Raw genomic sequence first — 23092 nt, 5'->3', positions numbered from 1 at the left:
TTTGCTAAACAAAATCAGTAAGTACTATCAACTTTTGCTTGGCTTCCTATTTTATTCTCTAACCCAAACAGACAAATCCCACTGGCTTAGTACTGAGAAAACCAGGGCAACTTCCAGGTTGACCTACAAAGATAGCTCATCCCTGCAACACTCTATTAACCCAAAGTACTTACATACTTGGACTGAAAAGTGACAGCCTTCGTGATCTTGGGATATATTTGTTTTGAATGGGGGCATTTCTTCTCTTAATCTTAAGTATGAACCAAAAAAGGTTACAGTCAAGCAAACATCAGGAAAGTGAACTCTGGAAGTTCATCCAAAGTAGCCCAATGATTTATGAATTTAGCAAAAGACACTGTAAAACTACTCACATGTTTAATTGAAAATGAATTGTTTTTCAGTTACACACTTTCCTCTTTTCCACCGTCACAGAGTAGAAAACTCCTGGGGACAGTAAAATACACATCTCTCATCCTCTCTGACAGCGAGCAGTCTACTTTTTCCTTCCGTTAGCTTTGTGCTTCCTTCCCAGAAGTGCTGCCCTTTACAGGAATAGCATGCTTGACTACTGATTGAGAGTCATTTATAGTTAGCATTCAGCTGCATCCTGTTAAAAGACTTCTCCTCCTCATCCCGCTCTCCCCCTTTTTGTCTCACGCTACAGCGTCACTGTCCGAGGGTGTGGGAATTCACCGAATATGTCTGAGGAAGTAAAGGCTGCTGACAGGACTGTAAACCCAGTCCACTGTGTCCCCTTTTTACTCCTGTTTCTGATCCATCCAGTCCAGGCTCATATGTCGCTTCTAACTGTATTTATTGTCCAAAAAAAAAAAAAAAAAAAGCACATAATTTCTACATATTTTACTGTGAGCATTGGTTGCATTGTAAAAGCTGCTGGAGATACTGAAAAGCTTGAAAATGGGTCAGATGTGAGTGTTCAGTCGCTGTCTTTCCTGATGCTACGGTCAGTGTGAAGGTTATTGGGTTCAGGGCTTTTACACTGGATACTGGTTCCGTTCATGGCTCCAATGCTGCTCAGCTGGTTGTCGGAGTAGCACCAGCAGCACAAACATGACTAGAGGAACATGTAAAAAAAAAAAAAAAAAAGGAAAACAAGAACATTTTAGCAGGACAGTTCTTTATCATAACATTTTTTTTTTTTTTTTTTTTTTTTTTTTTTTTGCAGCTGTTTTTTTTTTGCTTCCTTCTCCTCACGACTCCTTTAACGTGCAAACTGGAGACATGGTTTATCTCCAGTCCAGGTCCGTTTGACAGACATTTGCACGCATGACCTCAGCTCATAGAGTAAAACCATAAATCAAATCACCAGACTGCTTTTACATGTTGCTCATTAAACGTCATCACTATCAGAGGACAAAGGGCTGAGTTCACTGTTTGCGTTACCAGCCAGACTTCTGTCTTAATGTTTATTCTTGAGAGATAATCAGCGAGTGCATGAGTGCGTTAAATGCTTTTCTAGACATCTAGTTCAGATATATACTTTACCTTGAAGCAATTTTTGAACTTCTTGCTGACAAAGTAAAGGATAATGGGATTTATGCAGGAGTTGATTGTTGCCATGTTGCTACCAAGGTAATCCAAGACCAGTAGAAAACTGAAAATAAAAAAAACAAGGAAAGGCCATTAATATCCATTTAGAGCAGCAGAATAGACAGAGTAAACACTTCTGGGACTATCATTCCTGTTTCTGATAGATGGACATAACGTCAACTTGTTGCTCTTATAAAAGACACCTGCCTCACTCTGAATTTTGTCAAATCTAGTTATACTTCAAGGCCAACTGAACCACATATTATAGTTGTATTTACATGTGCTTAGTTGTCTGTACTTTACATCAGCACATATACTGTTGCTCATTAAGTTGGGTGAAAACAGTGTTTTTCTGCCTTAGGGTCGGGACTCCACGTGGGGTCGCCTGGAATTCAAACGGGGTCACCTGAAATTTCTAGTAATTGATAAAAAAAAAAAATGCTACTAATAAGTAATATATGGTGAATTGACAGAGATAATCACAAAACATAAAAGACACGACAAACTGTGAAGCTGAAACTGAAGCACTGTGGTACTGTTTATCTGTCAAATGTTCATTGTGGTCAGTTTCAGATGCTGCAGCTCTTTCATAATTCATAGTTTGAGTTCTTGTTTGTTCAGTATTAATTGTCAGCCTTGTAAATCCAATCTGGACTGACTGTACATATCCTGACCAAGGAAAATAAAATTCTCACTTTGTGCAGTAATCTACACCTGGCTTTTCTGCCTCCGTCCATAATAATATACATTATATAGACTAAATGTCATCTAAAATTAATGTTTATTTGCAACACAGTATAGCAAACTATTACAAGATCAAAAACAAATCAATTTTAGCAAAAAAAAAAAAGTCTCTGTTTTGAATGTCTGGGGTCGTCAGAAATTTGTGATGTTAAAATGGGGTCTCAAGCCAGAAAAGGTTGGAAACCAGTGGGTTAAAATGTCATGAAGTGATTGTGACAATGTGATTTATTCTTGATAGATAAATTGTAACTGGGGCTCAGTATGTAATCACCAGTGTTGGGTAAGTTACTTTTAAAAAATAACTTTTGCTCGTTACTTCTTCAAAAAGTAATCCAGTATTTTACGTAGTCGCCCTCTATGGAAAGTAACTTTTTACATTACTCGTTTCTTTTAAGTTACTTTTATGCTGCTTGACTTTGGGCAGAACCACATATCTGTTCCTAAATATGTAGGGCTACAAAAAGCCCTACTATGGAGGACAAAACAGGTATGTCTTTTGTGCTCTTTGTTATAAAAAACTGCCACAAACAGAGCACTTGACAAGAGAACATTGGAGTACTATAGTCCCCCCGATCCGATCGTCTAAAAAATGCCAGATTGGCAGTCAATACTGATCTGTAGATTGGATCGGGACATCCCCCAGAAAATATTGTATATAACACTTGTCAAATCTCTCCCTAAGAAAGGTAACGTTGTGCTGAATTGAAAAGGAAGTACGTTTTCTTACCAAATTTTTAGTAGTAACGCGTTACACTACTTTTTACCTGAAAAAGTAGTTACATTACTGTAACACGTCACTTTGTAACTCATTACACACAACACTGGTCATCACTGTGTATACATAGTAATTAAAGAGGAATGTGTCTGAACACAAAATTATTCCAACTTTATGGGCAACAGCATACAAATAAAAAACAATGAGGCATTAAATTACAAGGAAAACCTAAACAGTAACTGACTGAAAAGGTGCAGGCTGCTTATTATACCATGGCTTTTTACAGAACATATTAGCTTGGTTCATACTATACAAAAGTAGAGTGTTTCATACACAATAGTGATCATTCCTTAGATTTTTATTACACCTTATTTAATCATCTCAACTTTAAAATAAACTGCAAACTTTAAATTGCGTAGTTTTAACACATGTAAATAAAAGTAGAAGTTTCTGCCACAACTTTGCCTGCATCCAAGAGAATAATTGCAGTGGGCCAAGAACTCCACCAATGCTTGTCATACAGAACATATTTATTTCACCCTGCATTTAGATGAACAAGTTTCAGCTAACGGCCAAGACATAACCAGTTGCATTTATATAGGAAATGAAAATGAAAAGGATAAAAAAAAAATCTATAGAGACCAGTCCAATCCTATACATCCACATACTGTTTGAACCAAGGTTCTAATAGTTTTGGATTTTTCATTATAGTTTAGTTTGATTTAGTTTTGACTTTTTTCTCTAATTCAGTTTGTTTTAATTCATTTTTAGAGCAGGTTTGCTAGTTTTTATTAGTTTTCATTTTTTTGTAAATGCTTAGTTTTAGTTTAGTTTTAGTTTTGTCGTGTCTTTTCTCTTCTCCGTCGTATTCAAATAAATCCCAGACAGGACTCTGCTGCTTTCTCCCAACTTTAGTCTCCATGTTTCCAGGTAGAGTGGGGATGAGAAGACGACTGGAAACCACAAGTGACCACAAGTGACGGACACTTAAATATCATATGGTGCCGCTAGCTAAAATTTCTTGAGGGAAATAAATCGATTTTGTATCAATCCGACATTGACAAAAACAAAAACTAAGGGAATTTTATCCATAATTTTTTATATATTTTAGTTACTTTTATCAGCACACGATACAGTTTCAGTTAGTTATAATTTTTTTCTTTTAACCCTTTCCTGCATGAATTATGAGAACCTTAATCAAGATTTTTTTTCCTGAGTGTTTTTATTCCTCTTTAGGCATGAAAAACAAAACAAAACAATGTGATTGAATTTTTTTTTTAAATCAACCTGTTTTTCATGGAGTTACAAAAATGTCCACTCAGCTACACCATGAATTTTATTCTTGAAGCAACGAAACATGTATTTAAAACCCAATATCATGAAGTGATATGAAAACAGTGAAATGAAACCATGTTTAATGCAGCTAATCTGATGTTTTCTCACATTTTAACACGTTCTAATACTAGTTATTACTCACTTCATGGAGATAATATGCAAAAAATAAGTATTAACAATTGATTTCCACTCAAGAACCAACCAAGAACAGCAAAGTTACAATAATGGTATGAATTGCAGTTTATGAGATGATGCATAAGTGTCCACTGTGTTGGTTGATATGGAACTAAAATAACAAAACCCATGAATATACAAGATTAAAGCTGTAGAGTAACTGTCCACTGTAGTGACCACTATGCATGAAAGGGTTAATTATAGTTTTTATTTATTTCTGTTAACGAAAATGTTTTTACAATTCTAGTTTTCGTCGTTTCGTTAGTTTTCGTTAACGATAATAACCTTGGTTTGAGCATTAGGGAATGTGCAAAGATGGGTTGAGTATATGAGAAATAAGTAAGTATATAATGGTTTCCTATAGATGTTGTAGCAGTAACTCACTTGAACAGCTCACAGCGTGACTCATCATTCTGGTAGTACACCACCTTCTTCAGGATCCTGCTGAGATGCAGTGGAAACCAGCACAGGGCGAAGATGAGGACGAGGCAGAAGACGGCTTTGGCTACTTCCCTCCTCTGCAGAAAAGAAACAATAGCTAATGTTTCACCGCGAGAGAAGGACATGATGTTTGCATAGAAGAAAATCAAATAAATAAAAAAAAAAACATGTCCGTGGAGAAATAATTAAGTTAAAAGAAAACAAAAGGTTGATATTATATATTTGTTATGATTAAAAAAAAAGTTCTCGGACCTGTTTGAGGTGTTCACTGAGTGCGATGCGCAGGCTGCCGTTCCTGTGGTTGAGCATCTCTCCGGTCATCAGGGTGTAAAACACTGCCGTACAGGTCAGTGGCATACAGAAGTAGAAGCCAAACAGCCACCAGTCCTTTGCGTCCTTATAGAACTAACAGGAAACAAGCACCGATGATGAGCACAGTGAATTATCTTAAACGAACTAAGCTTTTTTAACCAACAAACCCACAGTCCATTAAGCAGACCACATTTCCCACACACTTCCACCAAACTGCTGTATCCACTTGTCTTCACACAACCTGAACATTGTCGTCTTTCTGCTTCTCTAAGTCTCACTTCAGTTCAGCTATGATCTTTTGTGCGTCTGTATGTGGAGTAAAACTTTGGAACAGTCTGGATATCCAACACAAGCAATGCCAAAATATCCATCGATTTAAACTGGTATATAAACAGACGGTCTGGTCCCAGTACAAAGATAGAGGGTCCTAATAATATTCTGTCTTGTTTTATTTGTTCCTTGTTTTTTGTGTGTTGGTTGATGGTTATGTTTTGTTGATTGCTGTTGTTTATTTTGTCTTATTGTTTACTTTATTGTGTATTCATTTGTGTTGCCTTCACTGACTTATGTATGTATGTACTTTTTTTTTTTTTTTTTTTTTTTTAAATTTATTTACTTTTCTGGTTTATTGTCAATATAGGTGTGTATGTACACTACAAACAAAAAGTTAAGGAAATTTTTACATTTTTTGGGCTTTTTTTTTTTTCATTTGGGGTTCTTGTACAGCGCTTTTTACTTTTTTGTGTGTGAATTGAATTGAAATACATTTTTTTTAATGACCAGACAGTTTTATTTACAAATGGCAAAAATTACAAAAAAAAAAGACAAAAAAAAAAATCCTTAACTTTTTGTTTTTAGTGTACAGGGTGGGGAAGCAAAATTTACCATATTTTGAGGCAGGGATTGAAAGACAGTGTATGACCAATTAGTTTATTGAAAGTCATGAGAATTTATTTGCCACAAGAAAATGTACATAATAGAAAATGTTTTTATTCTATGTGTCCTCCTTCTTTCTCAATAACTGCCTTCACACGCTTCCTGAAACTTGTGCAAGTGTTCCTCAAATATTCGGGTGACAACTTCTCCCATTCTTCTTTAATAGTATCTTCCAGACTTTCTCGTAATAGTTTTGCTCATAGTCATTCTCTTCTTTCCATTATAAACAGTCTTTATGGACACTCCAACTATTTTTGAAATCTCCTTTGGTGTGACGAGTGCATTCAGCAAATCACACACTCTTTGACGTTTGCTTTCCTGATTACTCATATGGGCAAAAGTTTCTGAAAAGATATGGATAATAGTGTTAGGTATGATTATGACATCAATATATGTTTGGTTTCAAAACAATTGACGTAGTGCCTGCTGAGAAAAAACAACTAAATGTTCATTGTAAATTTTGCTTCCCCACCCTGTATGTGTATGTGAGGATGGTAAGTGAGGTTAATTACTCAAAAGATCTAAGAGACTTGACTTTTCATATATTATGCTGATAGGAAGCTAAAGGATGGACTGTTGTGTGGAGAAGAAGTAGGATTAAATAAGTTATACTTCCTCCCACTCCTTTTCGAATGTGCAAATAAAGTCATATATATGTATAAGTTTTGTTTTTGTTTTTTTGTTTTCTTCTGTGACTTCTTACCACCTGTTTTTATCTCTGAGGACTAAGTAAGATTACTTTGGCTTGCTGCATATTCGTAATAAACTAAACTAAAAAAAAACAAAACAAAAAAACATGTTTTTGCTACTTTAACAGATCAGTCCAGCAGTTTATTATTACATTCTTGTAAACTTGGCTGATTTACAAGACACAGATTAAAAAAGAACAGTCCGTATTGAAGTAGAAAAGTCAAGATATCCTCATCTTAGCTTCTAAATATAGACACTTCTCATAATGTAATGAAATAACAATATTTATGAAACCCTCTCTTTCTAACTGTCAGCTTTGTAACTGTGGCTGAGTAAATGTCCAAACTGCCCTGTCAGTCTGTAATGCAGGCGTCCAGTGAAAAGTTTTAAAAGTTGAGCCCGAATCCAAGTTCACCCTAAGGACATCATCAGAGAGATGTTTTCAGACTTTAAAATATAAAAACCCAAATATCCATCACCGATCAAAAGCATCTACTGATCTAAACTGTTGACCCACTAATCCTATTAATACATTTTAATAATTAGTATAAAATGCAGTTCATCATCTTTTCATGGTCATCAGATTTGACCCATTTGGACGTTCAGAGGCTCCGTAGTTACCGTGGAAACACCGTCATCTTCTACAACATTGATTCACCAGTAAAACCCATGGAGTTGGATCAATGACAGTGGATGGAGACGCTTGGTTTATGTTCAGTTAATGTTTTTGTCTGTCTGTCTGTCTGTCTGTCTGTCTGTCTGTCTGTTTGTCTGTCTGTCCGTTAGTAAGATAACTCAAAAAGTTATGGACAGATTTTCATGAAATTTTTAGGAAAAATGTTGATACTGGCACAAGGAACAAGATGTCTGCGCTCTCTGAGTGCTTTTCTAGTTTAATGTATTTTATTTCTTGAATTTATTTTGGATTAGGGAATTTAGTTTTGACATTGAAGAAGACTTTTTGTTTGTTGTTTTAGCTGAGCCCTCCCCTAACCCTCCTTGTTGTTGAAAATTGTTAAAAACTTTTGAAAGTTGTTAAAAATAAATATTTTGGACTTTAGTTCTGGACTGGAGTTTGTGCTTGAGAGTTGGGAAGGGGCAAGGAGAACGCATTATGTGCATCCTGGTTAACCCCTAGGCCGGGATGTAACAATGTACATGCAATATATTTGGATGGAAACCCATATATTGTTTTCGACTATGTTCTCACCAACCTGAACCTTTCACACATGGCTCCAGACTCACCCTGTACTCCAGGACCAGTGGAGTCCACATCTATTCCTGGTATGTGCTAAGTAATGAAAAGAAACCCCTTCTAATTTCACTATGTTTCTAATTTCCCAAACCTCAGCATTGTAAAGCTGACATTTGAGACTGAATACTAGTTTTGTGCACATGGCACAGATACACACATGTGGCTCAGCTTCAGGCACCAGGCTTCAGTAATTGCACTTGGCCTGCAATCAATTATGTGCTCCAAGGATGTGAAAAAGGTTGTAATCACCATAAGCTTTTTCTTGGAGAGACTAAGTAGACCAGGTTTCTTTCTTAAAGGCATACTCAGTGGAAATCACTTTAGTGTCAAAAACTGGCCTGCAGCCTGAAATGTAACCATCAAATCCTAAAGTACTCTAATCCTATTATATAGTGCTTGATTTATTTCAGGAAATGTTGTTGGTGATTGACTTGGCTATCTTATAGATGCTCTAAAATATATACACCCTATAACCAAAATAGCACATCTAAACGTGCCAAATGGCCATTAAATGCACTCAGTGATGCCATTCAAACAATATCATGCTTTTAAAACAATGGAACTATTACACTGAAGCAGCACTTTCAGTTTGAGAAGCTTTCATACTGGTGGATATCCTATCTCATCAGCCATGTTATGTTTTGTCTCTTTATTTTAGAATTCAACAGCTCACCCACGAGTACCTTGACACAATGTACTGCACAGTCCGTTTAGGCCCACATAACAGCAAAACACGGCAAAACAAAAAGCATCAAACGGCAAATTCTTTTAAGAAAACGAAGATAGTTTACCAAAAAAGAGCAGTCTGTATCAAAGTAGAAAAGTCAAGATATCCTCATCTTAGCTTCTAAATATAGACACTTCTCATAATGCAATGAAATAACAATAGGAAGCTAAAGGATGGACTGTTGTGTGGAGAAGAAGTAGGATTAAATAAGTTATACTTCCTCCCACTCCTTTTCGAATGTGCAAATGAAGTCATGTATAGGTATAAGTTTTGTTTTTGTTTTTTTGTTTTCTTCCGTGACTTCTTACTACCTGTTTTATTTCTGAGGACTAAGTAAGGTTACTTTGGCTTGTTGCATATTTGAAATAAACTAAACTAAAAAAAACAAAACAAAACAAAAAAAACATGTTTTTGCTACTTTAACAGATCAGTCCAGCAATTTATTATTACATTCTTGTAAACTTGGCTGATTTACAAGACACAGATTAAAAAAGAACAGTCCGTATTAAAGTAGAAAAGTCAAGATATCCTCATCTTAGCTTCTAAATATAGACACTTCTCATAATGTAATGAAATAACAATGTTTATGAAACCCTCTCTTTCTAACTGTCAGCTTTGTAACTGTGGTTGAGTAAATGTCCAAGCTGCCCTGTCAGTCTGTAATGCAGTCGTCCTGAGAAATGTTTTAAAAGTTGAGCCTGAATCCAAGTTCACCCTAAGGACATCATCAGAGAGATGTTTTCAGACTTTAAAATATAAAAACCCAAATATCCATCACCAATCAAAAGCATCTACTGATCTAAACTGTTGACCCACTAATCCTATTAATACATTTTAATAATTAGTGTAAAATGCAGTTCGTCATCTTTTCATGGTCATCAGATATGACTAATTTGGATGTTCAGAGGCTCCGTAGTTACCATGGAAACACCGTCATCTTCTACAACATTGATTCACCAGTAAAACCCATAGACTCTGATCATTGACAGTGGATGGAGATGCTTGGTTTATGTTCAGTTAATGATAAATTTTGATGAAAAAGTCCCTTTTTCTTCAGTTTGCTCTGTTTCTGATATGACAACCCTGAACTTTAATTTCAGCTTTTATGAAAATCTTCATGGCCAGTGAATTAAATACCTGATTTACACTATTTATACTAAATGCAAAATACAGAGGTAACAATAAATGGTTAAGAAAGGTTAAATATAGAGAACATTTCATTTGGAAACTGACACTAAAGGTACCAAACTGCAAATTCTTTTATCCCAAAATGATAAGAAAATGAAAATAGTTTACCATCATGAAGTCAGATTTGGGGAAAAGCATGCAGGTGTGTATGGTTTCATTTCTGTAGCTGAAGGTGACTATGTCGAAGCCGATAGCCTCTGGGATGGCCAGAATGAGTGACAGCAGCCAAATAGACACAATCTCAATGACTGTAAATAGAGGGATGCCAACTCCCTGCACTCTGCTCCAGGACGCCACAGCTCTGTACCTGTCACATCAAGACATACAAGACATTAGAAACACACACATATACAGTCGTGGAAAAAATGATTAGACCACCCCTTGCTTTCTTTAATTTCTTGTTCAATTTAATACCTGGTACAACTAAAGGTACATTTATTTGGACAAATATAATGATAACAAAAAAAATAGCTCTTAAGAGTTTCCTTCATTTGTTTGTTTATTTCGAGCATTTACAGAATATATGCAAATTCAAAATTCCAAAATCATTCACTTACACTCAAAAAGGAGTGGGAAGAAGAAAAAAATTTTTAATCCCACCCCCATACTCATCATCAAATAACTTAACATAATAACATTTTAAATACTCACTCCTGTCCTTTGACTTCAAGCCAGAACAATGAACAAAATAGGCCAATACCAAATTAGAATGAAGTCATTTGACAGTATTTACATTATATAACCAAAAAATGTGTGTGAAAAATAGAAACAAAGTATGTTTAATTTAAGTACTGGAAAAAATCAAAATCTTACCAAGTGTATTGTTCTCATTTCTAGTCAAAATATCTCATCACACTTAAAATAAGACATAATCACATCCAGAGTAACTTTTCAGTTAAATATAAGAACTTATTCTTAGACAATAGATCTTGAAAATCTTATTTCAAGAAATCTTACCAGGATAATTTTCACTTGTTCCATTGGCAGATTTTTTTTTTTTTTTTTTTTTGCTTAATTCCAGCTAAAAATCTGCCAGTGGAACAAGTGAAAATTTCATGTTTTCTCCCATGTGTCCGGATAATCTGTACTACTGCATCTCACTAACAAGAGCTGCTTGCAACCAGGTAAACTGTTCATGTTATAATAATAATAATAATAATAATAATAATAATAATAATAATAAATTTTGTTTCTAGGTAGCTTTCTTGGCACCATACAGTAAACAGGAGTAAAACAAGCAATAAAACAGAGTAAAAAGCAAAAGGCAGGTTAAAAATGTTCATATTCATCATCACTGGAATCAAGTTTTCTCTGTTTTGCGCTGCATGACCACCTGCCCGTGTGCTAATGTCTCTCCAGGTGTTTTAATAATACTTAAATGTTAACTGTGTATACTGTGTATGTGAACTAATGCTATGTAATATGTGGGTGTAGCCTTAATTTTAAAAATATTTCTAATTTTATGAATGCTGGTATTTTACATCTTACCCATCGGCAACAGTTGAAAAATAGTTTTTTGCTAATACTGGCACATTTACAGAAATATTCATTAATGTGTGCTGTCCCTGCTAAATAAATAAATAAATAAACAAACCTTGGTAAGAGTTCTTGAAATAAGATTTTCATGGTCTATTGTCAAAAAATAAGTTCTTGTATCTCACTGAAAAGTTACTCTTCAGATGATTATGTCTTATTACCTCCACGAATGAGGTTATGTTTTTGCCTGCAATGGTTTGTCTGTCTGTCTGTCCATGTGCAAGATAACTCAAAAAGTTATGGACGGATTTGGATGAAAATTTCAGGAAATGTTGATACTGGCACAAGGAACAAATTCTTAAATTTTGGTGGTGATCGGGGAGGGGTGGGGGGGGGTTTGGGGGGGGCTGATCTACCTTGGTGGAGGTCTGTGCTCTCTGAGTGCTTTTCTAGTTTTAAGTGCAGAGATATTTTGACTAGAAATGAGAAAAATACGCTACTAAGATTTGATTTTTTTCCAGTGAGAGTTGATATCTATCCATTTTCAATGTTTTCTTGATAATTACCAAAATCACATCAGTTCTTATATCAATATCCATGGCATCGTACTGACAAAAACAGTGCTTTTAGGCATTCCATGTTTTCTTTTCTGTCTGTTTTAGTCACATGATACACACAGGAGTTAGTACTTGATTGCATAACCATTGTTTTTGATGACTTTTGATGGTCTAACAATTTTTTCCATCTATTGGATTACATGAATTGGATTGGAGGATATTTACTTCATGCAGCCGGAAGGTGTGTGAGACAAAAGTAATGATTGTACAGTTTATTATTCAAACAAGGTTGCAGCGTTCCTCTGCTTTCGATCATTTTTCCATCAATAAAAAGAAATCCGTAAAGTCATCATTTACTTTGTCTCTCCTGACTGACAAAGCTAACATTTCCTTCACGCATGGCAGCACACCAAAGCCAACAAACTGCTCAGTCAGCAAAGAATATCAAAATGTTAAGATTTAATGAAGAGAGATGATCAATTGTTTATTTTAAATATCTAATATTTATATTTTTGTGAAGCCTCCAAACAGACTGGCCCATGTTGGCAGAGAGGTCTGTCTGTTGGCTTCTGTTTCCCATGCACTGAATACTTGTTTGCTTGTTTGTTTCATTAATGGAAACCACTTGTCGAAATGTTTTAGTAAAATCCTGCATCAAGATTTTATGCCAAAAACAATATATTTTTCATGACACATTTGAATTTCTCTGTTGAACAACATGGTGGCATTTATATTTTACTAAGTGGTAATGTATCCACCTTTTTCTCTTCCTCCAACATTGAAAAGATACAAAAGAGACTTGAGTACTTTCATAATGCACACACACAGATATGCTACACATTTCCTGAAAACAAATGGGAGAGCATCTGTTCATGTATACAAGTGTACAGCACTGCAGGCTGCTTTTTCTCATAATAGAGGTCATTAAATATGTCTGCCTCGATGAACCTTGGAGCCTTTTTAGAGTAGGCAGGCAAGCCTCTTGTCTCCTAAAGTTGTGTCTAGTGCATAAAGTGAGATGACACCACAGTTCTCCACTTCATAATCATTATTTATTCATATTACATTTCTATTAAGGTACTATTAAAAAGCACAACGTCTATCAAGAGAGAACTTTTAATGTCAGTGTCACAAATGGAGTGTACACTAATACACTCTCAGATACATAATACCCTTAATACTGTGTTTTAAAGAGTTAATATTATATCAAACATGCACAAATACTAAATTATGAAAGGCTTTAGTGCTGACTAAATGTCAAATGAATATTGTCTGAAAATTACGAGATATTTGTTTCTGAATCTGCACTCAAATGCAGAGTAAAAAAAACGCAAACATGAGAAATTTGCTTTTTTTCAACAATTTAATTCAATTCCCTGCCTTTACATTTGCTTTTTCTGGTGTTTATTATCTGGTCTTCAGAAAGCTGCTTCTCAAATGTCACTAATGCATGAAGGAAACACACAAAAATATTCATAAAAATTGTGTCTGCGTTGATATATTAATCATGTATTATAAATACTGTATGTGCAGAAAACAATGAGAATATTTCCACAACAGGATATTTGTTTTCCCTGCCCAATCAAAATGCTTTTCTCAATAAAACAGCAGAGTATGAGGGCACTGACCTGTCCACACTGAGGGCACACAGGTTGAGAACAGTGATGCCAACCGAAGCTTTCTGCACAAAGGGAACCAGCTTACACAGAAACAGGCCAAAAAAGCTTTCAGCGAATGGCCAATCTGACATCAGGAGCTGATGAAGAAAGAAAAACACAAAAAAACTGTAAACACTTTTCTGAAATGATCTGAAATGTAATCACAACCACATGAATACGGTGTTTCTAATAAATTGGCCTATTTGATCATTATCGCATAAATAAGAGTATGTAGGGAACAGACGATTAATCTGAATTCAGTTACTGATCTTTGTGAACCCTCAAAGACCTAAAGAGCCACATATGACGAATAACTTTTAAGCCTCTAATCCTGTTGAAATGGAAATAATTCAAGTAAAATGCAGGTTCTCAGCTTTTAACCCTTTCATGCATAGTGGTCACTACAGTGGACAGTTATTCTATAGCTATTCTCTTATATATTCATAGGTTTTGTTGTTTTAGTTCCATATCAGCCAACACAGTGGACACTTATGCACCATCCCATAATACACTGAAATTCATATCAGTACTGTAACTTTGCTGTTCTTGAGAAACCTGATCGGTAGTAACATGTTTGAGTGTACATAAATTGCTATAAAAATTGGAAATATGATAAAATGTGAGAAAACATCAGATTAGCTGCATTAAAAATGTTTTTATTTCGTAGTTTTCGCACAGTATATCACTTTCTGATCTTGAGTTTTAAATACATGGTTCTTTGCTTCAAAAAATTGAACACATGGTGTCCAGCTGAGGGGACATTGTTGGAACTCCATGAAAAATAGGTTAATTAAAAAAAAATTCAATTGCATTGTTTTTTCCTGCCTAAAAAGAAATAAAAACACTCAGGAAAAAAATCTTGACTAAGGTTCTCATACTTCATGCATGAAAGGGTTAATAGCCATCAGATATGACCCACTTGTGGAAACACCGTCATCTTTTGCAACACTGATTAACCATTAAAAAAACATGTATTTTCATAAACAGCAGTGGTTGTAGATGCTTATTTTTATGTTCAGGTAATTATATATTTTGCTGAAATGACTGAAAATCACTTTTTCTGTACTTTTCTGTTTTGATTCAATAACCTTTGAATGTACCCTGAGTTTTACTGCATGATCAGTAAATTAAAGAGGAAAACATCTGAGTTTCACTGAAAATGCAAAATGCAAAGGAAAATATCATAAGAAATGGTGATAAATCAGTTTGATTGAAAAAAAAAATCATTTGGAAATTGCCACTGAAATAGTTCTAGGTCTTGAAAGGTTAAAATATACCGGCTACATCAAAGATTTTAACCCTTTCATGCATAGTGGTCACTACAGTGGACAGCTATTCTACAGCTGTTCTCTTGTATATTCATGGGTTTTGTTGTTTTAGTTCATTATCAGCCAACACAGTGGACACTTACGCATATGTAACTTTGCTGTTCTTGATAAACCTGATCTGCAGTAACATGTTAGAGTGTAAATCAATTGTTAATAGACTGTAATTATCATTTTTTTTCTTTAGCAAAATGGTTTTTTTTGTATATTATCTCCATGAAGTGAGTAATAACTAGTATTAGAGTATGTTTAAATATGAGAAAACATCAAATTAGCAGCATTAAAAGTGTTTATATTTCATAGTTTTCACAGTATATCAGTAAATACATGTTTCTTTGCTTCAAAAATTAAATGCATCGTATCCATTTGAGTGAACATTTTTGCAAAAATAGGTCCATAAAAAGCTGTCAATTGAATTTTTTTCATGCCTAAAGAGGAATAAAAACAGGGGGGAAAAGTCATAATTAAGGTTCTCATAATTCATGCATGAAAGGGTTAATGTTAGAATCAATTCTTCAGTTCAGTATGTGTCGTAGTTGTTTCATTTTAACTCACTCTGTTGTTACTCAGAGCCACTTCACTACCTCTTAGGATATGACTCCTTTGGGAAAATAAGTCAAGGCCATGTGAGTAGAGACCTTTGTTTTTCCACCAAAGTGGACTTGGCAGGTTTCCTACAATAGGATATAACCTGCGCTGCATGAACACGTTTTTTAAAGCTGTAGCCAAACGAAGACCTTCACAGAGCTGCCTGGCCTCCTTGTTTACTCTCACCGTATGCATTTCCCAGGAGCAGGGAACGGCAGTAAAAAGGAAAGAAGCCCACGTCATTGTTTTTAGTGTAGAAGTAGCTGATTATTTTTGGAAGCCCTGTTATAGCCCTTCAGAAGTGAACAGGATCTCTTTGTTCGTACATAAACTGCTTTTTTGTTTTTGTTTTCCTCCCTTTTTGCACATGTGTTGCTTAGTTTGCAAAGTCAACATGCCCGCAAAGTACAATTTAATTCTAACCAGGTGGTTTCCTCATTGTTCTTTTGTCTTTAATGCACTTGAAAAAAACAGGTTGGTTAATCATTTCTGCATTGTTCGTGCAAATTATACACTTTGCTGCTCTAAATCAACACATGACACTGTCTTCAACATAATTCATAACATACAGCAGATGTTTAATTATCAAAGTGCATAAACATAATTGTTAATCTTCCCCTGAAAGTCGCTTTGGAAAAAAAGTGTCTGCCAAATGCATAAATGTAAATGAATGTAAATATAAACCATACCTCAAACATAAACAAAAATTAAGAACCATATGAACCCAGTTATTACCCTCACAGTGTTTAATAGGTCTATATACAATTATTGATTATCATTAGACTATTATTGTTTTTTTCTAACCTGATTGCATGAATGTTTCTGTAAACCATGGATGTTAATGTAATGAATTTTCCCACCAAGCAGAGGAGTAGACACCCTGACTAATGGATGTATTTTGGGTAAAAGTGTAATAAAGTGCGATAGTGTAACACTTTGTGGGCTGTTTCGTCAGTGTTACACTAATAAACAATATTGCAGTGTACAAAGAGATAAATAAATAAATAATATACACACATAAATAAATAAAAAGAAAAATATACAGACATAAATAAATAAATAAATAAATAAATAAATAAATAAATAAATAAATAAATAAGAGATATTTTTGGTTAAAAAAATACCAACTTGTATGTATTTTGTGTTATCCATAAATGTTAACATTTTTTTTCTGGTAACTGGGTTGTCTTCTTTTTCAAATCCAAAATTAAATAAAGATGCTTTAACTGAAAAAGCCTGAACGCTGTTAATATTCAGTACATCATAATTCTATTTCTTCGTGTATGAGTTTAAAATTTATTTGGTTATTGGGGGGCCTTAATTAATGGATAAAAACTCCAGAAGTGATTTATCACTTCAGAGTACTTAAAAAAGTACTGAAAATAGTTTCTCCAGATAAGGGTCAGTGACTAATGTCCGAGGTCAACACAAGGCCACTCGCATGTGTGACAACAGCCTGATTCCTGTGTTTATCCAACCCAGCCATATCCCTGCTCCTCTCATCACTAATCGGCTCGCACGAGTAAGATAACGACGTCCAACTGATTACACTTTCCCATCTTTTTGCATACTCCCTTTCACCCCTCCCCCCTTTTCCCGTCTGTAATATTCCACTCAGTCTCTTTACACGTCACGTCCACTGTTGCTGCATTTGGTCATTTCACCAGTGAGACCTGTCACTCACAGGTCTGTCTGAGAGTACAGTCATACCTTACAGACAGTAAGGTCAATTCAAACTGTGGTGGAGGGGTTTTATTACAGGCACACTGAGCACTTCAGGCCTGGCCTCCCTCTGGATGATGTAAAAAGAAACCAAAAAGTACAAATTCAGACCAATACAGCTGGTTTTCTGGTTGTGAGAATAGACGACCTGACATGTCACTTTCACCTTCCTAATTTTGATGCCTTCATTAGTTAAATTGTTATCATATTTTATGTGATTTTGAAACAGCAGTATTTTCAGCAAAAATCAGATGTTTTTTGAGAGGTTTTGATTATTTTTTATTGCAAAAATGTTAAGCCAGAGTGACGTAAATATTTAATACACTATTTCTGAAGGACATTGCAAAAACAGGAAAAACTATTGCACATTCAAACCAACTTGGCAGACTTCCTATTGGACATCATATACGAGTCCAAGGCATTTTATACCTGATACTTTTGCCAAAACCTCATTCAGGGGCTTACTTTTACAAATGTCTAGGGGGTGTTACCGGCCCATTTTCCCATATCGATGTCTATGATACAAAATGTATAAACATTTCTGTTGTGTTTCCAAAGATTTTAGAATGTTCATTCCCCCAAAAATGCAATGCTTATGACAGAAGACAAAGCAACATTTGCAGATACAAGAGGGTCTTCAGTCAGGGTAGTGCCGAGGCCCTCACTAAACATGCAGCACTGCAGTCAGGCCACTGAAGAATGAACATTATGTAAACCTTACCTTGTACACATTGATGGGTTTTTCGATGGTTAAGTAGATAAGGTCTCCCAGAGCCAGACTGGCTATGAGAGCATTCGGCCCGTTTCTCATACACTTGTTCTGGTATATAATCCTTAGCAGGGTGGCGTTCCCAATCAAACCAACCACAAACACTGTAATGGAAATGACCGTGTTGATGTACTTAAAATAGACATTAATGGAGGTAGATCTAACACACGGCGGGGGTTGCATTGGCCTCTTCATGACAGTTTCATTGACGGGGCCAGATCCCACTGCTTGTGCTTGTGCCCCCATCTGGAGCTCGGGTCCCAGGCTGGGACGGATGGTGCTGCTGTGGAAACCCGCAGACTGTAGGGTGGAGTGGACCAGAAAGCCTGGTTTCTTCTTCTCTGCTTCAGCTCTGTTTATCTGGCACATTCCTCTGGCCGCCATACAGGCCATTAGCAGCAACAATATATGCACAGCTGGGGTGCCCATTATGGAACACAGTCGGTGCTTTGATTTGACTGATTGAAAGGGGGTGTCCTGATATATCACTGGCGAGACAAGAAAACAAATAACAAGAGGAAAATCAGATTATCTTGCTGTCAGGAAACAAAAAAAGAGCAACCTTACTTGTTGTGTCTGCATTTTGTCGCCATTTAAAATAAAGTGGAATATCACTGTCAGTTACAAGAAACTTTGACAGCATTACTGTCCCTTTCATATTGTGTGAGGGAGTTTTACAACTTCTTCCAGACTTCAAAAAGGTTTTGCCAAGGGGGCACAGATGGGAGATGCCAGAGCTAGTTACAGTTAGACTGTAAAGAAAAGCCAGCAGCAAAGTACATTGGGCATCTGTCATTTGTTTCAGTTAGAACACGCACTCAGTTATGTCTTTACGTCTAAAAGGTTACTTCTAGACACTCAATGTTTGCCTTTTGTGTGTCATTTTGAAAAAGAGACCCTTGCATGTTTACAACTGAATGATTTCCTCTGTTTTCCATTCTACCTCTGTTTCTAATTTAGAAAGGTTTAGACATGTGGTCACAAAACAAAGACTTTTTTTTTTACATGAAAGAAATGCTGCAGGACTGATGTCTGCACGGAGCAAACATAAAGGTTGACATAAACATCAGACAAAGATATAAATACACAAATTCACAGCTATACCATTCAGTTTTCTGAGAATTCACTGAAATATATTCACCTTTTCTGCCTCGAAACAAAGAAAGAAGCACAAACTTTCAGGACAAAATCAGAGTCATTCATTTCCTAAAACTCCTGCTAAAGAGCAGCTAAAGTTTCAAACTGTCAGATTGATAGTGGAGCCCTTTTCATCATGTCACAGTACAGGCAACTCTTATAGCCCACAGTTCTTCCTGTTCAAAGTCCCAGCTGTCACCAAGTACACAAAGAACTATTTAGCAGCCAGCCCTTCAAGTAGCATCACAGTTTAGCATCAGCATGACACTACTGGGATCTGTGACAGCACACAAACTGATCTATCCATAAATAATAAATACGTTTGGTTTTCACCTACCGCTTCTAAAATGTCTGCCTGGCCCCCTTGGAAACCGTCAGGCAAACTTTCGGCTGAAGCCCCCAGACATCTGTATCACATCACATGAGTAATTAACGCACTATCAAAGCCGCACCATATCCCACTTGGTTTGAGCAATGCACCCGTCTGCTCTGAGGTACCTTCGCATTATGGCTCAGAGTTTCCTGTGGAGAGTTTGCAGTATGACTGTGTGTGTGTGTGTGTGTGTGTGTGTGTGTGTGTGTGTGTGTGTGTGTGCTCAAGTGTGTGTGTGCAAGAGAGTGATTTTGTGTATCCTTGCATGTGTATATGTGTGTGTGTCAGAGCACCAGAGAGACACTTTGACTGGGTGGGATAGTAAATCTCCACCTCCCTTTGGTAACAGACTGGGCCCCCTCTGGAAACACCCCCCCCCCCCCCCCCCCCCCACACACACACACACACACACACACACACTTCTCTCCTCTCTCTCAGAGGCACCGCCTGCTGACAGTCACACACACACACACACACACACACACACACACACACACACACACACACACACACACACACACACACACATACAGGGGTAGGGGCATCTGGGAGCCGCACGCCCCTCCAATCTGCCCCTTTTCTTAAATCCCTCCTACCTTCCCTCTCAATCCGTCTCTGAGTCACATTATGTCTTGTATACATTACATGCAACTGTTTCCTCATAAGAAAGACAACACAGATTAGATAGAAGGGAGGAAGGTTCTGGGAAGTCAGTGTCCGTAATGTGATGGGGGTTTTTTCCATCTCAGAAACGGGAGCTGACATGTTATAAAGGGCTGCCTTTCGTTTTTCAGGCCATTGTCACTTTTTCTACATGTGAACATCAGAAGCAGAGCTGTAAAAAGCCTAATATTATTGACTGGAGACAAAGTGACTGACTTCAGATAATGGCTCCAGACGGACAAATCTTAAAAGATAAGACAAAAAAAATGAGAAAAATAGATTTTTGTGCCACAAAGAGCAAAGTCAACAACAAACACATGCATTTCTATTGATCCCACCTGAAAACCATAATGTCAACAGAATCTGTCATTGAAGGATCTACTACTTTTTCGCCTTCACTTCAATGGAAAACCGGAAGCTATATTGTGCATTAAGTACCGTGTATAGGTTTAAGTGATAGATACACTTTTGTTGGGTTTTGTGAACTCATGTGGCTTGGTTTACATAACATTCATTTACATGCAACTGTTTCCTCATAAGAAAGGCAACACAGATTAGATAGAAGGGAGGAAGGTTCTGGGAAGTCAGTGTCCGTAATGTGACGGGGTTTTTTTCCATCTCAGAAACGGGAGCTGACATGTTATAAAGGGCTGCCTTTACTTTTTCAGGCTATTGTCACTTTTTCTACATGTGAACATCAGAAACAGAGCTGTAAAAAACTTAATATTAGCTTATATTGACTGGAGACAAAGTGACTGACTTCAGATAATGGCTCCAGACGGACAAATCTTAAAAGATAAGACAAAAAAAAAAAGAGAAAAATAGATTTTTGTGCCACCAACAGCAAAGTCAACAACAAACACATGCATTTCTATTGATCCCGCCTGAAAACCATAATGTCAACAGAATCTGTCACTGAAGGATTTACTACTTTTTTGCCTTCACTTCAATGGCAAACCGGAAACTATATTGTGCATTAAGTACCGTGTGTAGGTTTAAGTGATAAATACACTTTTGTTGGGTTTTGTGAACTAATGTGGCTTGGTTTACATAACATTCATTTATTTGTTTTCAGCAAAAGAAAAAATCAATAATCTTTTGTGTACAAGGAAGTAATGGCAGAGCAAATACATTAATAAACAAAGGTCAGACTATTACATTATCTGAGAATATTGGAATATGCTGACTACAGTAGGACTCAGGATTGTTAGATAGATATAACATATTCAAATACTTTAAAATAGGTTTTTAGTTATTTAGAACATCTTAATTTATTAAAGATTATAATGTAAATTGTGACTCTCATTATATGTTTAAGGGCCCCCACTTATAAGCGGAGGACTGCTTCTGGGGTGTACTATTACAAAATGTATCTTGTAAATGAACTGTCGATTTTGACTGTTTGTAATAATCTTGTAATAATTTGATTGATTGATTGATTGAAGATGATCAAGACAAAATAGCAAGTGCCACGTACACTAGCAATAACTAAATAAATGCAATATGTGTTGCTCAAAAAGGAGTGGGAAGAAGAAAACGTATTAAATCCCACCGTCATCTCACATTTATACAACATAACACATTACTTTTGCTTCCTTAATGATATAATAACATCTGTAAGATCTTTTCTTCTTGCCTTAGCAGACTTTTCATACTAGTAAATACATTGTCAGTCATTTTTAATTACATCCGTGCTAAACCATAAAAGTAAAACTATCATTCAGGTATACACATACTCAATACATAAATGACTGAGGTTGATAAGATGATCAAATTTGCAGGTTACATTTTGTCTGGTGAGTGGCTTCTGCAAAACCCCAAATAATATGTAATTATGTACTGCTGGTATTTTTCTACGCATTCAATTTTAAGTGGAATATGTTGTACGTGTGAAGAAATTCACATATTTGAATCTATTTATCTCCACTTAGTGAGCAGATTAAAATGGCTTATTATGGTTTTGGTTTTCTGCATCCATGATAACAGCCTGAGCACAGATTTCTATATAAAGGAATTGTTTTTGTTCCTCTATGGCTCGTCACAACACAGACTCCAACACAAACATCACACAAGGACACAAAAAGTTATATTTTGCACCTTTAACTTTCAATAATAGGCTCTTACTTTAATCATTATATATAAATATAAGTGGTTTTACAGCACAAAATGTTTTTAAGAAAATTGAAAGTGAACGTATTCAATCGCTTATGCCAATAAAAAGAGTCTAAAATCACAACTGAAGTCAACATAAACAGACAATACCACTGTGTGATGACTGAACAGCTGAAAGGTTGAAGACAGTTCAGTGTCAGGAGTGAAGAGTGCTTCTACATCAGTGTCCATTATGGATTCCAAAATGGACCATTTATCATGATGTGCACTGAGAGCAGGAAGAGGCCTATCAAAGTCACCACAATCTGTCTTTCTCACAGCCAAAGAAGCTGACGCAGCAGCTGCTTAAAGGGGAATCTCAATTAAAATCACATGCTGTTCCCCTTTTGTCTGAGAATCAAGGACGCAGACGACTGGACACTGTCTGAAAACAGGTAATTTTCCTTATGACAAATGAATTCATTGATGATGCAATCCACCAACACAAGATTTTAGGTTTATTTTGGCTTTAATTTTAAACCAAAATTTATTCTAATAAAGTTAAAATAAATGATTAATGTGTGCATGTCTGCTTGTGAAAAAGAATGTTGCAGCCTGCATTCATTTAACTCCATTTTTAGTTAATGGTGGCTAGTTCTACACTT

General features: G+C 36.0%; 1 protein-coding gene across 2 annotated transcripts; it reads right to left on the bottom strand.

The window, feature by feature from the left end:
• Positions 1-22617, bottom strand: ednraa (endothelin receptor type Aa). Of its 2 annotated transcripts, none has more exons than XM_030146494.1 (8): positions 19638-19879; positions 18116-18651; positions 13730-13857; positions 10177-10375; positions 5213-5365; positions 4904-5037; positions 1507-1615; positions 1-1075 (listed from the first exon to the last, which is right to left on the bottom strand). In XM_030146494.1, the coding sequence occupies exons 2-8, from the start codon at positions 18590-18592 to the stop codon at positions 938-940; spliced, it is 1338 nt and encodes a 445-aa protein (XP_030002354.1). In that variant the 5' UTR covers positions 18593-18651; positions 19638-19879; the 3' UTR covers positions 1-937. The 2 variants fall into 2 exon arrangements, with proteins under 2 accessions (XP_030002354.1, XP_030002363.1); XM_030146503.1 differs by lacking the exon at positions 19638-19879 and adding an exon at positions 22599-22617 and having other exon boundaries at positions 938-1075.
• Positions 22618-23092: the final 475 nt, after the last annotated feature.

Source organism: Sphaeramia orbicularis, chromosome 1 (genome assembly GCF_902148855.1).
Source record: "Sphaeramia orbicularis chromosome 1, fSphaOr1.1, whole genome shotgun sequence".
NCBI classification, from domain to species: Eukaryota; Metazoa; Chordata; class Actinopteri; order Kurtiformes; family Apogonidae; genus Sphaeramia; species Sphaeramia orbicularis.
This window is presented reverse-complemented; position numbering and strand designations above follow the sequence as displayed.